General features: G+C 39.5%; 1 protein-coding gene across 5 annotated transcripts in view; it reads left to right on the top strand.

Moving 5' to 3' along the window:
- The window catches only part of ltbp3 (latent transforming growth factor beta binding protein 3), a 34,394-nt gene extending 22,939 nt beyond the window's left edge, over positions 1-11,455 (top strand). For 3 of the 5 annotated variants that reach the window (XM_044223165.1, XM_044223162.1, XM_044223161.1), the window contains 14 exons: positions 584-706; positions 831-953; positions 1,183-1,302; positions 1,899-2,027; positions 2,356-2,526; positions 2,881-2,961; positions 3,263-3,391; positions 3,547-3,684; positions 3,803-3,943; positions 7,803-7,931; positions 9,575-9,736; positions 9,836-9,925; positions 10,062-10,190; positions 10,403-11,455. In XM_044223165.1, the coding sequence (XP_044079100.1) occupies positions 584-706; positions 831-953; positions 1,183-1,302; positions 1,899-2,027; positions 2,356-2,526; positions 2,881-2,961; positions 3,263-3,391; positions 3,547-3,684; positions 3,803-3,943; positions 7,803-7,931; positions 9,575-9,736; positions 9,836-9,925; positions 10,062-10,190; positions 10,403-10,554 (1,817 nt within the window). In that variant the 3' untranslated portion in view covers positions 10,555-11,455. The remainder of the gene's footprint in view (positions 1-583; positions 707-830; positions 954-1,182; positions 1,303-1,898; positions 2,028-2,355; positions 2,527-2,880; positions 2,962-3,262; positions 3,392-3,546; positions 3,685-3,802; positions 3,944-7,802; positions 7,932-9,574; positions 9,737-9,835; positions 9,926-10,061; positions 10,191-10,402) is intronic. The other 2 variants (XM_044223164.1, XM_044223163.1) reach the window with 2 other exon arrangements.
- Positions 11,456-14,457: the final 3,002 nt, after the last annotated feature.

The following is a 14,457-nucleotide window of genomic DNA, read 5'->3' as shown; positions in this document are numbered from 1 at the left end:
GCTTATCAGTACTGGGCATACCTCCTTAAAATATGCTGTTGCATCAAGACCAATTGTTTGACCTTGAGCCAACATTGTGTTAGGCATTATTACAGGGAAACACCTCAGATCAACCTACTGTAGAAGCAAAACAAAAGCAAAAAATGTTATTTCAAGATAAGTATTACACATTACATTCCATGTTTCCACACATTTGAATCATTTGGCCTCCACTGCTTCAGTGGTTACAGACACTTGGGAATATTGTCATTTTGAATAATAAATCAGATACTAAAGCAGTTTTTAGGCCACTGTATCTGCACCACACATCACAGTTACAGTATAATAATATATAGACCTCACTGGTGGAAACAAGGCATAATGTCGTAGTACTGCAATAATGTAAAATATATTAGTATCAGTATCAGCCAACCCATGGAAAATGCCATGGAAATTATGGAGTTAGGTCTTGTTAAAACCAACCATTCAAAACGAGTCAATAATGTGCAGTTGAACTCAGCAAATAAAAAACAGCTATCCTTTGCTACAAACATTGTATCACTGTAATTGACCTTCTTTTAATCTCCCCTACATGTTTCACCAGACATTAATGAGTGTCAGAAGCCTGGCATCTGTTCTAACGGGCACTGTGAGAACCTCCCTGGTACTTACCGCTGCCTGTGCAACGAGGGCTTCCTCCCATCTTCAGACAGCAAAGGTTGCAGTGGTAAGTAATGCTTACCTAACCTTTACATGACATTACCTAGACTAAGTTGAGAGATTTAATGGCCGTTTGGTGCTAAAGATGAGGAATTCTTAATCATTAATTAAGTTGTCCTTTTCCCAAACAGACATTGACGAGTGTGAGGACGTCAGGTTGTGTGCTTATGGCCACTGCATCAATACAGAAGGCTCCTTCCAGTGCCAGTGCTACCCAGGATACCAGCGCACACAAGAGGGCAGCCACTGTGAAGGCATGAATTATTCAACAAACCGTGTATTTTAATAGTGTTCGCATGGAACCAATATGCAATTATTTATCACCTTAAACTCAATAGACATATTATTGTCTCTTGATAACTAATTGGCATTGGATTGTCCAAATAAAGTGCAGCTGAGTTCAGTTTGGTTTTGACCAGTTCATTAATAATAGTTCACCACATGCTTCACATTCCAACATTGTTTTTATTTCCTTCCCTTCAGATATCAATGAGTGTGAGAGGCCATCAAACTGTCAGAGGGGCCGCTGTATCAACAGTATGGGCTCATACCACTGTGAGTGCCAGAAGGGCTACATGCTGTTCGGAGGCAGGAGATGCCAAGGTCAGTCTCTTTAAATCGTTAAGGTCAGACGTTTATTAGAAAACAGGATGCTGTCTGTCATTTTGCTAGTAACTAGTAACCGACTCATATGCAGGAGATGGTAAGCTAAACTGCAGTGTAAAGCTGCAGATCTTTTTTATCCTTATTTTTAACCTTTGACTATCTTTAACTTTTATCTTTGATCTCTGTTAAGAAATGATGTTGCTGTCTTTTTTTACAAAGTTCTGCAATAAACGTCTGTTCAAAGTCACTCTCTCTCTACATTCACTATTTCCTACATGATAAACACTCAATCGTTTACTCTATAGTTAACAGTAAATTGGGATTTTGGTCATTATTTTGAATCATCAGGTGTAATTTACACATCTCTCAAAGGCATTGCATTATGGGATTTTAAGTAAAAAGTAGCGTACATGCTATTAATACTACATTTGCCGATATTTTAAATGTCTGAACAAATTTATCAATGACCAAATGTTTTTTACTTTACTCTGTTAAAAAGCTGTTTAAAAAAATCAAAATCTATTTGTTTGCAACTCAGATGGTGTTTGGATTGAAACAAATACTTAGAGCAGCATGTGTGACTTCCCTTTCAGACATAGATGAATGTGTCGCAGACAGAAGTCTCTGCCAGCCCTACGGCTCTTGTGAGAACAGACCAGGCTCATATGTGTGTGTCTGCAATCACGGTTATGTCCTCTCAGAGGACAAACACAGCTGTGAGGGTAAGCCTGCTCTGATTCCTTCTGCTTTACTGTAGACCCACATTTATCCCAGAGCTTTAACCAGGCCTGAACTTTTGATCCCTGCCTGTCCCGAACCCAAAACATTTCACTTCAAACCCAAACCAAACCTGAGGGCCCGAAAGCCAAACAATTATAATCATTGGTCATACATGACCAAGTCCTATATTCTAAATGAACCAAGTCACTAATTTTAAAGCATTCAAATTAAAAGGAACACCAGCTTGGAAAGCCCATTTGAGGTCCAGTCCAGTGACTGGATTGGCACACCAAAACCTCTTTTCCCTAACATTCAACATTGCTCTTGCAGCAGTTCAAGTGCTGACGGACGAGAAGAAGGAGTGCTACCTGAACCTCGATGACACTGTGTTCTGCGACAGCGTCCTGGCCACCAATGTCACCAAGCAGGAGTGCTGCTGCTCCATTGGCGTGGGATGGGGAGACCACTGTGAGATCTACCCCTGTCCTGTCTCCCAATCAGGTACATTTACATTACAGTGCACTGTGCATAAACACGCATTCAACCAAGTCAGACAGTACTGTACATGTGCATCGGTGAGTTTGTAGCTGAGTGTGTTGAATATGTTATGATTGTAGTTCATTTTAATAATAGAAAGTTGCTGAGATAATACTGTATACTGTGAGAATTGTGGGCATGATGATTGCACTATATTTTATATTTGTAAATGCTTTGTGCTAACACCAACAGAGGGGGTTCAGCAGTGCATGCATTTGGGTAAAGTTTCCACCAAATGGTGAACATTATGTCATATTCTGTATCTACTGTATATCTTATGTACTGTTTATTAAACTTTGCCTGGTCTTCTCCTCCCAGCCGAGTTTCACTTCCTGTGTCCAAACGGGCAAGGTCTCTACTATGATGAAGGTCTCCTGTACAGCCTGCCTGCCTACCATGGTAGATATTATACAAAAAACTATATTCACATACACCAGTGCTACACAGTGATAAGATATTCCTGCATTTGCAAAGAAATTCTGTGTTAAGATAAAAAATATTACATAGAAACGATTATAGTTGCACCTGAGTTAAATACCTTTGTACTTATCCATGTCCAAATAACTTGTTAGTTCCTAATGTTTATAGTTGTAGATTAGTAAACCATCCTCATTACGTCGAACAACACTTCCCATAATTCATCCTGGCAGTCTCATCAGTTGCGAGTCTGTTATTGAGATTTGTCCTTCCTTGTCTGCAGATATCGACGAGTGTTCTTTGTTTGCTGATGAAATCTGCAAGAAGGGTCGCTGTGAGAACACGCTGCCGGGCTATGAGTGCTACTGTCAACAGGGCTTCTACTATGACAGCAATCTTCTCGAGTGCATTGGTAAGTGCTTAGATACACACCATAAAATGACGCCTCAAAGGATTCACACAAAAAATTCAGTTAAAGCTTTGTCTACATTTGTAAAGGCAGAGCAGTTTGGTAGATGCTTCGTAACAGATCCGTGTTGTTCTTTATGGTTGCGTTTTCTCCCTCAGATGTGAACGAATGCCACGACGAGTCTCTGTGTACTAATGGTCAGTGTGTCAACACCGAAGGGTCCTTCTACTGCAACTGTAACCGGCCCTGGACTCCAGACTCCAACAAGAAGAAGTGTGTGATGGTAACAATAGCAGGTGAGTAAAATAGTGTCTTCTTCCAGTGACCCCTGACACCTTATTCTGCATTTATCTGGCTACTGGAAGAATTACCTTGAGTAAACCTTTTTGTTCTTTCTGTCTTTTTGTTTTTCAGATGTGAATGAGTGTAAGGACCCGGCCAACTGTAAGAATGGCCACTGTGTGGACACTCCAGGGTCGTACTACTGCATCTGCTCTCCACCCTGGACCCTGGCCACTGACCGTAACAGTTGTGTGACTCCTGAGGAGCAGGCTGGTGAGTACAGACCCTCTGCAGTGGGAGGGCTATGAAGAGCAACAAGGCAGTGGTGGGCAACAGCAGTTTATTCTGGAAAAAGCAAATCAAAGAAATCATAGTGTTGGCTGTCTGCACTTGTGGGAGGCAGTATATGTGAGACAAAACTGATTTCCGTGCCAAATTGAACAAAGTAGGTGAAGGAATCTACTAAAATTTCTGTAGGTGTCATTGTACTACACAGAGGCGAGAATAGACATCAAGCTTTCTAGGCACTGGTCACATTAACTAGAAGGCATTAACATGATCATATTGAGCAGACAGATCAAACATTATGCCTATAATGTTTTGTGATCACAATTAAAGATGTTCGCAAATTATGTGAGCATGCTGAATCAGTTTAGTTATTTAATTATTTAGTTTATTACAGTTTATTATATATATTATGTGTTTTCATCATATTTTAAGTGGCTGAAGTGGGTTTTTGTGATTTTACTTTGTCACTTTGAGTCATTGACATTGTTAAGGGAGGGACGACCTTGAAAGTATGTATTTTTTTCATTCGGTGATGGCAGGATGATGTTGGAAGAAGTATTATAGAGTCATCCTTGAGCTAAACAGCACAAAGTGAAAAAATAAAAATAATTTTTTTGTGCGGTAAACCAACTGAGAACATAACTCAAGGTCTAAGTTACAGATGGACAAAAAAACATATAAGATATTTATCCATAAATATATCCATTTTGTACATGTGATGGTAAAAAATTGTTGTTGTTTGTGTATGCAGCTCAGTGTTCATATTTGTTTTAGCTGTAATAAACATATAGAAGTGCTGAAATGAAAAAGTTCTGTTAAAATATCACACTTATACCACCACACAGAGTAGCTCGGGCTTACATATTCTATAACCTACTATAACTCAAGTTAGTAGTTGCCTTTGTAATTTAGTCAATGTAATTGTAATTTCAGTCGCAAACGCTGAAAAACAATATGGTGATGGCCAAACCATGTTGGGAAAAAAAGAGTAGTCGTTGTAGTTACTTCATAAAACCAAGCCAATGTTTTGGTTGTATTGATGAAGAGGATCTGAACTGATCACCACCTGATACTGAGTTGCATCAGATACCTACGGAGCCCTGGAGTGGCCATAGAGAGAGAAAAAATATATAAGAGGCCACATTTTACTACATTGAGCGCTCCAAATTATATTGCGTGCACACAAGATACAATTCATTCCCACATTTTTGGTTAATTTGCTTACATGAGATAAGTGTATTTACAGAGAGCCAGCACAACAGACCAGCCTTTCTCCCCAAAGCATGAAATGCAGTGCACCTGCTTCTTCTAGTAAACTACTGGTTACCCACTGAGCAATTTGACCTTGAAAAGACGTTTAATAGATAAACAGAATCTGTGTATATGACAAAAATAAACATTTATACTGTAAAGGCGGGGGCAGCGGCCTGGGTTAAAATCCAGCCTGTGGCCCTTTGCTGCATGTCATCCCCTCTCTCGCTCTCCCACATTTCCTGTCTCTTTTCAGCTATTCCTATCAAATTAAGACAAAAAGCCCAATAATCTTTAAAAAAAAAAAACATTTACGATGTTTTTAAAATATGGTCTAAAACCGGGTTATACATAGCCAAAGAAATTCTGGTCTATATCAGAGCTAAAGCATAGAGGCGATGTTGAAATGACGTCTATCGCGCAGTGGGTAGTTTACTAGATTAGGTTATCAATCACCATGTGTTCGCTATAGTAGAGCCTTATTAACAGGTAATTGGCTTTATGGGGTTACATCACAGTACATTCTTCAAAATCACAGGCCTAATTATGCGAGGCATAATAGATAGATACCAGACAGGCCAGGTTGACCCAGTCATTGAGTCAGGGTTTGCTGATAACATATCATGGCCAGATGTTGGGGACATGCAGTTAAATTGTCCCCTGTTTAAAAAAAGGAAGGTTGCAGCCAACATACTTGCATAAGCAAATGTTGTGAACTCTTGTCCAATTTACACTCAGAATGGGTGATGTGTTTGCATTCTTGCTATTAGGTCAAACATGTTCAAGGTGGGCTCTAGACTCCAGCAGGCGTGTCCTTGTCAACTCTTTTGTTTGTGATATTTAAGAACACACTTGAGCCAAGGTCTGTAAAGTTCTGGTTTGGTGACAGTAAGGTGCCATTGCTGCAGAGGATGCTGTCTTTTTAGTTTGTGGCCATCAATGTTTACTGTAGCAGTTTGCAGTTGAGTGTGGCACAGTTGGGACAAAAATCAGTGCCTCCAAGTTTGAGACTGTGTTTCCCACCCACAAAAGAGAGCATTACTCAGTCCAGGTCACAGGGAAGGACCAGCCCAAGTGGAATAGTTGCTGTTGCAGTAATAATGCAGACATTGTAGCTAGCTGTGATGTTGAAGACAGAAGTAAAACGCTAAGTGCTGATAAATCTTCATTTTGGGTCTTATCTATGGTCACAAGCTTTGGGTAGTGTGGATACAAGCAGCCACAATAGGATTTCCCCACAGTGTGGCTGCGATTCAGAAGGACCTCCATATCAAGCCGCTGCATCTTGGCATTGAAAGGAGCCACTTGAAGTGGTCTGAGCACCTGGAAAGCCTCCTTTTGTTAGTATTCAGAAAAGGAAGAGTAGCAAACAGAAAAGCTGTCAGATAACATCTCTCATCTGACCTGTTAGTTTGGAATAATTCCTGGGTTCTTGAGAATACAAAGTATGGAAGACTCTGGTCTCCGTGTTACCGCTACAACCATGACATAAATAAAAGACTAGAAAATGGATGGGTAGATGGACACTGATGAGCTTAAAATCAACTTAGTGGGACACATGCTTTTGCCATTAACCTGTTAATTTGAGGAGGCCTTTGGCCTATCTAAAAATTGACGATAACTGTGCACTCATCGTGAAGTCCTCTGTACTTACTGAGGACAGGAATCATGATTGTCTAAGTGTTTTTAAACTGAAAAACTGAGCAAGTTTTCAAATTGGGTAAAAGGTTCTAAAGACTGAATGGATGTGAATATGGCTTGTCCTGTAATGGCCTGGATTTAGAACAGTTGGACTTATAAAACAGTTGGAAAACCCGGGAGATCTCTATTTTGAACATGCCTTCTAAATGCGTACTAGAAACTTGCTGCACCCACATCACCGTACATACTGGCCTACATGGCAGTATCATTTTCTCTGCAAACTGCCTACAAACTTCTTGGCATTCCTCAGTTGAAGTGTTGCTGGAACCAAGCTTCCTGTTTTAACCTGCAGCCTTTTTGCAGATATCGCAGTGTGGTTGCATGTTTATTAGAGACCAACTGCAGTATTATGCATGACCGAAGCTCATTTTGTCATAAGCAGAACCTTGCATGTAACATTTATGGTAGAAACGTAAAACAGAAAGCAAACGGGACATACAGGGGGTGGACACAATAACAGTACTCACCGTAAATTGTTATCCAAACCAATATATCAATGCAATATCACTGCAATGAATGCAGCATCTGAAGCTTAAAATGTTCAATTTTTGTTGAGATTGTGTCAGAGTTGATTCAACTCTCTGCAACTTGTTAAAGCTGACTGGTACATGAAGGAGGTTGGCTCAATAATGCAGTGCAATGCAAAAACATTACAGCCTCAACAATCAGCACAGAGTTGAATCAACATATTTTTGACACAGTCTCAGAATAAAACTGAACGTTGCACAGTGAACTTCACAAATGGAGTATTTATTGCAGGACTATTGTACTGAATTTCATGATGTAGCACAAGTTTTTTTTTTTTTTATTATTGTGTCCACCACCTGCAGACTAAGAGCTGGCCCCAAGCAGATGTTCATACTGTAACCAGTGTCTGTGGTGCCCTTTGCAGATGTGAATGAGTGCCAGGACCCCTCGTACTGTAAGAATGGGAGGTGTGAGAACACGCCCGGCTCCTTTCACTGTTTTTGCGACCCTCCCCTCACCTTCAGTGCAGCGCTGAAACAGTGCGTCTATGACGGTGGGTAAAATCAGCGTCAGCTCACCTGAGCATGACCGATCAAAATGAGTTTTGGCTTATGCCGACATCTGCCGCTCATGTTGCTCTTTGTAATTCCTCCCAATTTGTGTCCCATCTGGCCTGTACTGGCTTTATGTAATATAATTTTCCCTTTTACGCACTTTATAGAGACAGTTTGCCATTCTTGCAGAGATACTACTTTGTGTAGTAATGTGCGCATTTATGCGCACAAAGCAATATCAGAGTATGTTCAGTGTGAGAAAAAAACGTTTAGCATTTTCTCTGCATGTCTATTTTTCCAAAAACAATGTGTGTCTCTTTTTTCTGTTATTATAAATGATAAAACTGATTTCTTCTGGAAGAGAAAATAATTTGAAAGCTGCCCATTTAGTGGAGAATGACCTGAGCTCTCTAGTGATAATTTTGCATGTAAGATATGTGATTCACTGTACTTTAATGTTTTCATGCCAGTGGTCTGCTTTGTTTTACACAGTAATGAATGTCATGAATATGGCTGGTTTAATATCTGTAATTAACACTACAGGACTGTTTAAGTGTGACGCATTGTAACCAGCAGACAAAAAATGACATTGAACACTATTATACTCCATCTACACAATTATAGAAGGCAAGGAAGCATACTGATCCACAAACAATTGAGCTACAACAGTATAATGTGTTTGCTTAATGAGAGTAAACTGAACAGCATATCTTCATCATCAATGCAACACATGCAGCCACCATTATTCTTATGTAAAATTGGTTTTCATTTGTAGATATGACATTGTTAGTCTTTGAGTTTGGTAACTTTAACATTTGTTTGTAGATTCTAATAGTTATAAGTATAAATAAATCATTTAATCTATTAAAGCGTATTAGCTTCTATGTGCCATGACCAGATCTCCGTACTGTACAAACAATATAGTGGGTTTAATTAGGCTTACAGTGGGAATATACTGTATGACATAGCAAGCTGAAAAAGTGTTATGGCTATTGTAGGATATGTAAGTACTCACTGTATTATGGGGTGGACTAATTCCTGCACTTTGGCTGCTTGGATAGGCTCCTGACCTCTGTTACCCCCAACCGAAATAAGCGTGCACAGAGAATAAATGGATGGGTACATTTTGTGTATGTACTTGCTACTTCACTCTGAATTATAAATATTTTTTCACTGAAGCATATCTAAGTGGCTTTCATAAGCCTTACATGCAACATTTATTGAGATATTTTAACATGTGACCAACATCCGTCATCTATAAGTAGATTGTGGGTGTCACAATCAATGTGAACTGATGTGAAATGATTTTCCTCCAAGCCAAATACTGTATATATTTATAAAAATAGAATCAGAATTTCCGATTTCACATGCTGAATGCACCTGAAATGACATTTATCCTTATAGTTACAAATTTACATATAGTATAATTTTTGTGTGTGGACATCTTCCACTGGCTTGCATAACACTGTTTTATTTAGAAAACCTGATATTAATCTTAGAGCTTGGGACTGGCTGAATGTGGCTTCCTGTACTTAAACTATGTACTGTAGCGCAAATGATAAGCTATTTTATGTAAATCTGATAGTGTCGAATTCTTTCATTTTACCTTTAATTGTTGTTTTTATCCTCCTTTTTTACCCAGATCGCACTGCAGCCCACAAAGACGTGTGTTTCCTGCAGGTTGACGAGGGCTTGATCTGCAGCGAGCCCAGGAGCGGCATGGTGGTGACCTACTCAGAGTGCTGCTGTCACTACGGTCGTGGCTGGGGGCCAGAGTGTAACACCTGTCCACCCAGAAACTCAGGTGAGCAAACCAAAGACCCGACTGACCTCTCAACTTTGACTGCCAACTACTACTTTTCCTTTCTTTTGAGGTAAAAAGACATTTATTCCTTTTTTTCAGAGATGTTCAGTCGTCTGTGTGAGATGCATCTGGAGACTGAGTCTGATGGGGAGCAGGATTTTCTGGCAGCTTTCGCCAACTACAACCCAGGTAAAACCATGAACCATCTGTGTCAATACACAGTCATATGTCAGACACACATCTATTTGTCCCAAACCAACCCTTATTTTCTAATCTCTTCCTGTCCCATATTTCTTCTTTTCCCCTGCCTGTTTGTCTGTAAAAGGTGACAGTTCAGAGGAAGATTCGGACGAATGCAGCTGTGTGAATGGCCGCTGTGTCCGTTCTTACCTGGGCACCATGTGTGAATGTAACACAGGCTTTAGGCTGGACCACTCCCGCACCCGCTGTATAGGTTTGTACTTGCTAGTTTTACAAAAACATTTTTTTGCAATAATTACTTACTGCATTTCAGGGAATATAAGTACAGTATATGCACAGACTAATATGTTATTTAGTCTGTATTTATGTATTTAGGAACTTTGTATTTAGCACTGTTGAGCAATGTTTTATTTCCTTTTTTACAGCTTACACTCATTGATAAGTGCTTGTGTTTGTTTTTTTCAGACATTGATGAGTGTGCTGAACCAGGAGCTCGTGTCAGTCCATGCAAGAATGCTCGCTGTGTGAACACTGCTGGCTCATACAAGTGCTTCTGCAAAAACGGCTTTGTGGCCACACGCAGGCCAAACATATGTATCCGTCGCAGAACTCGGTAACCTCTGTGTTTATCACTATCTACAGTATGCAACACACACAAACAGCCCCGTACATGCTGCACACACACACTTCCGTGTCACAGTACGAACATGGGACTGTGTGCCCGCAGTGAACCTAAAAACATGAGTTCTTATCAGGAGCCAAATCATAGCGATGGCTCATATGAAATGTACAAACATATTGTCAGCTCCTCTTTCACTTCCCATTTCACATAAAAAAAATAATCAATACAGGCAAGGAATATGTTTGTTAAACATTTTTGTAATTATTGTTTTTTTAAACAGTTTTTTGTTAAGTTTAAATTGTGCATTTTTGTGATTTTTTTTCATTGATCTCCCTGTTGCATTGATCTTTCATTCTTAATTTGAACATCTGATCTCAAGCCACCTCTTGTTTTAATAAGGAATTGTGTTTCAAAGATCTATCTGGTATTCTTGTTGTCTACTTCAGCCCATTCAATATTTGTATGCTATAGGAATGCCATGAGAACTTTACATTCCCATTTAAGTCCACATTCTTTCATGTTTAATTCTAAATTGACGTCACCTGAATTGTATTTTCTAACCACACATTGTTAATTTTGTGTTATTGTACAGTTTGTCCGATTGATCAACAGTTTTTGTAAGAATGGTCCCTGTTCTACTCCTGTTTATTTGTTGATGTAAAATATGATAAACCTGACGTTTTTGTATAATTTGACATGTGCACCTAAGTGGACTTTAAGCTAGAGAGAAAAAAGGTCATGCACTTAGCAAGGAAGAATATTTGCTAAACATAGCTTATTCTGGAAAATCGAGAAAGTTTGACATCTATTGTCATGATTGCTGCATCAAAGTATTTAGAAAACCAAAGGCGCTATTGAGACAAGAAGAATTTAATTAAAAAAGAAGATGTCAACTAGTCATGCTTTTTTTTTCTTGTGTTTGGCGGTGTTGTGTTTTGTTCACACATATGAAAACATCCGAGTTTTTCAGAGTTCACATACAGTCAGTTTAAGTAGTATGGGGGACTGCACTCTAGATGATTCCAGTGTTGCTTTTCAAGCACGCCTAGAAAGCAAATAAACCCAGCACATGGCAGGATCTCCACAGGTCTTCCATTAGGTTTCCTGGAGATGTTTTTGCTACAGACCACGTCCAAATTGTTGATGTAACCTTCTTAGAGCCCACAGGTAAGATATCTTTGATCACCAAGTCTAACTAATTTATCCCATGACAGACAAACAAGTCCCAATAGTATATGGGACTATTGGGACTCAATGCTGTAGATACCGTAGGGAAAGAACACAATTTATTGAATAATCCCATCTGAGGTTAGTTAGATCAGAATCTTAATCTCGAGCCCCTCAACAGTTTTGTTCATACCTATTTACCACTTTAGAAATATCTCCAGATTTCAAATATCCCTTTCTTTTAATGACCCAGAATTTGACATGCTTTTATCTCCTCCCTGCTATATTCTGCACTGTCCAATTTACTTTTCTCATTCAGAAAATGTGGCTTCAGGTAACACTTTATTGTATGGATTCATAATTTCCTGAAAAGAACTATGAAATTTGTCAGTAATGTCATTTTTATAACGGAAAATAGAGACAGTATTTAATTGGTAAACTTCCAATTAATTCTGAATAATTGTAAGTGCAACCCAGAACGTTTCAGTCAGTGAACATGCAAAACATTAATGAATTTATGAATGATTTACTTTGGTTTACAGTTTCGATTGCTAAGACACATTTCTTGAAAGCTGCTCTCCTTTTCTCTAAACTGAAAACACAATTTTCAAGCTACATTCACAAAACCTCAGACTCTTCTTGCAAAACCAAACTTTCACCTCAAAACAGTTTAATCTGTGCTCAAAACTGAACTATGTTGTCAAATCGTGCCCCGAGTCAATCAAAATTAAACACACTACTGAACAGTCACTAAACACTACGTAGAAAAATAGAAAACACAATGCTCAGGACATGAAGCTGGAGAAATAAATGTTTATTGTTCACTATAGGCTAAATGCATGTTGCAAAACAAAAAAAAAGCTGTGCATTTAGCACTTGTACAAAAAGAGCCACAGGACTTCATCCACATCACAGGCCACATTTTGTCTGGCCAGGCAACGGGGGAAAAAACCCCTGGCATGCCGTATCCAGGCTTGGCATGCCTCCACACCTATGTCACCACAGGCAAGTCCCATGGCTTGCAGGAGATTTACCCTGGTGTAAGGTTGGCGTTCATATACCTTCCACCGCCATGAGGAGAAGAATTCCTCAATGGGGTTTAGGAAAGGGGAGTACGGTGGAAGGCAAAGATTGATAAAACCTTGGTTCATATTGAACCACTCTCTAACCTGGAGGGCTCTGTGAAAACTCACATTGTCCCAAACAACATAGATGGGATGCTCATCCTGCTGCCCTAACAGAGCATCTCGCATGTGATTGAGGAAAATGAGGAGCTGGTGAGTGTTGTAGGGCCCCAGGTTGGCATGATGGTGGACAACCTCATGATTGCTGATGGCAGCACATAATGTGACATTGACATCACGCTGCCCAGGAACACCAGCAATAGCCCGATGGCCAATCACATTATGGCCTCTCCTTCTCCTTTTGGTGAGATTAAACCCAGCTTCATCCATGTAGATGTATTCATGGGGTCTTTCCATTGCATCTAGCTGAAAAACCCTCTGTAGAAATAGATAGTTTTGTAAGTGATACGAAAAAAGTGATTTAGGCTACTACAGTAAATCACTACTTAGAGTAATCAACATTGAATGTGTCTGGATATATGCCAACCTGTACATACTGGAATCTTTGCTCTTTGACTCTGCCTGAGTTGCGATCAAAGGGCACTCTGTATAGCTGTTTCATGCGCAGTCTGTTGCGCTTGAGGACACGATCAACAGTAGAGGGGCTGACACTGTTGACACCCTCAAAATTTACATGGTCCTCAGTGATCTTCTGCTGAATTTCACTCAGTTTAATGGCATTGTTCTCACGGACCATAACAATTAGGGTCTCTTGGTGTGGGGAGAACATACCTGTCCTCCCACCCCAATGTGGCAGTCTTTCAATTCTACAAAAAGAGAACATGGAGTTACAAAAAATATACATGGAATACTAGGCCTACAAACAGTTAGACCAACCCTCCATTACAATACTACAGTATTTTGGTACAGTGATGTACTGAAACATATATTTACTTACAGTATACTGTGATACAGTATATAGTATGTCATACAGTAATTGCTGTCAACATTTACATACTGTACTATAATGTCAAAAAATAAGGTAATTACCTGTTCTCTAAATCTTCAGTTTATGGTGGACACAGTGAATCTACTGATGTTTGGTTGTACCCTTTGTCCAGCCTCCCTCATGCTCATACCATGGACAAGAACATGGTCAATCACAGTAGCTCTGATTTCATCAGATATTACTGTTCTTGGTCTTCGCTGACCACCTCAACCTCCTCTCACACGAACTCTTCCTCTCAGATTTCTATCCATTGTAGGGCCTCACAAACCAGTGCTCTCTGAACTGGCTTACTTTATATGTTCCCTCACATCATTAGCCACAAGTGTGATCAGTTTTGAGTTGTTGTGTTCAAGTGGTGACATCTGTGCTTTAATTGTGTTTGACTTTTGTCATCTGTGCTCACTATTATGCAGCACGGGTGCATCACAATGAAAATGTGTTGGCAAGTTGTGTCTAAACAGGTGAAAAGTGCTTATGGTTTTGCCAAAAGAGTGATTGATTCAATCAGTGGGTTCAGGCAACTGAGCATTTGGTTCAGACAATAGGGTTTAGTGTTTTAGCAATTGAGAAAAACTGTAATTGAGCAGTTCTTTACCCAGCAACAGTAGTAACTGATTATATGAAACAATAACTGAGGAACTTGCATAAAAAAATAACA

Source organism: Siniperca chuatsi, linkage group LG14, assembly GCF_020085105.1.
Source record: "Siniperca chuatsi isolate FFG_IHB_CAS linkage group LG14, ASM2008510v1, whole genome shotgun sequence".
In the NCBI taxonomy this organism is placed as follows: domain Eukaryota; kingdom Metazoa; phylum Chordata; class Actinopteri; order Centrarchiformes; family Sinipercidae; genus Siniperca; species Siniperca chuatsi.
This window is presented reverse-complemented; position numbering and strand designations above follow the sequence as displayed.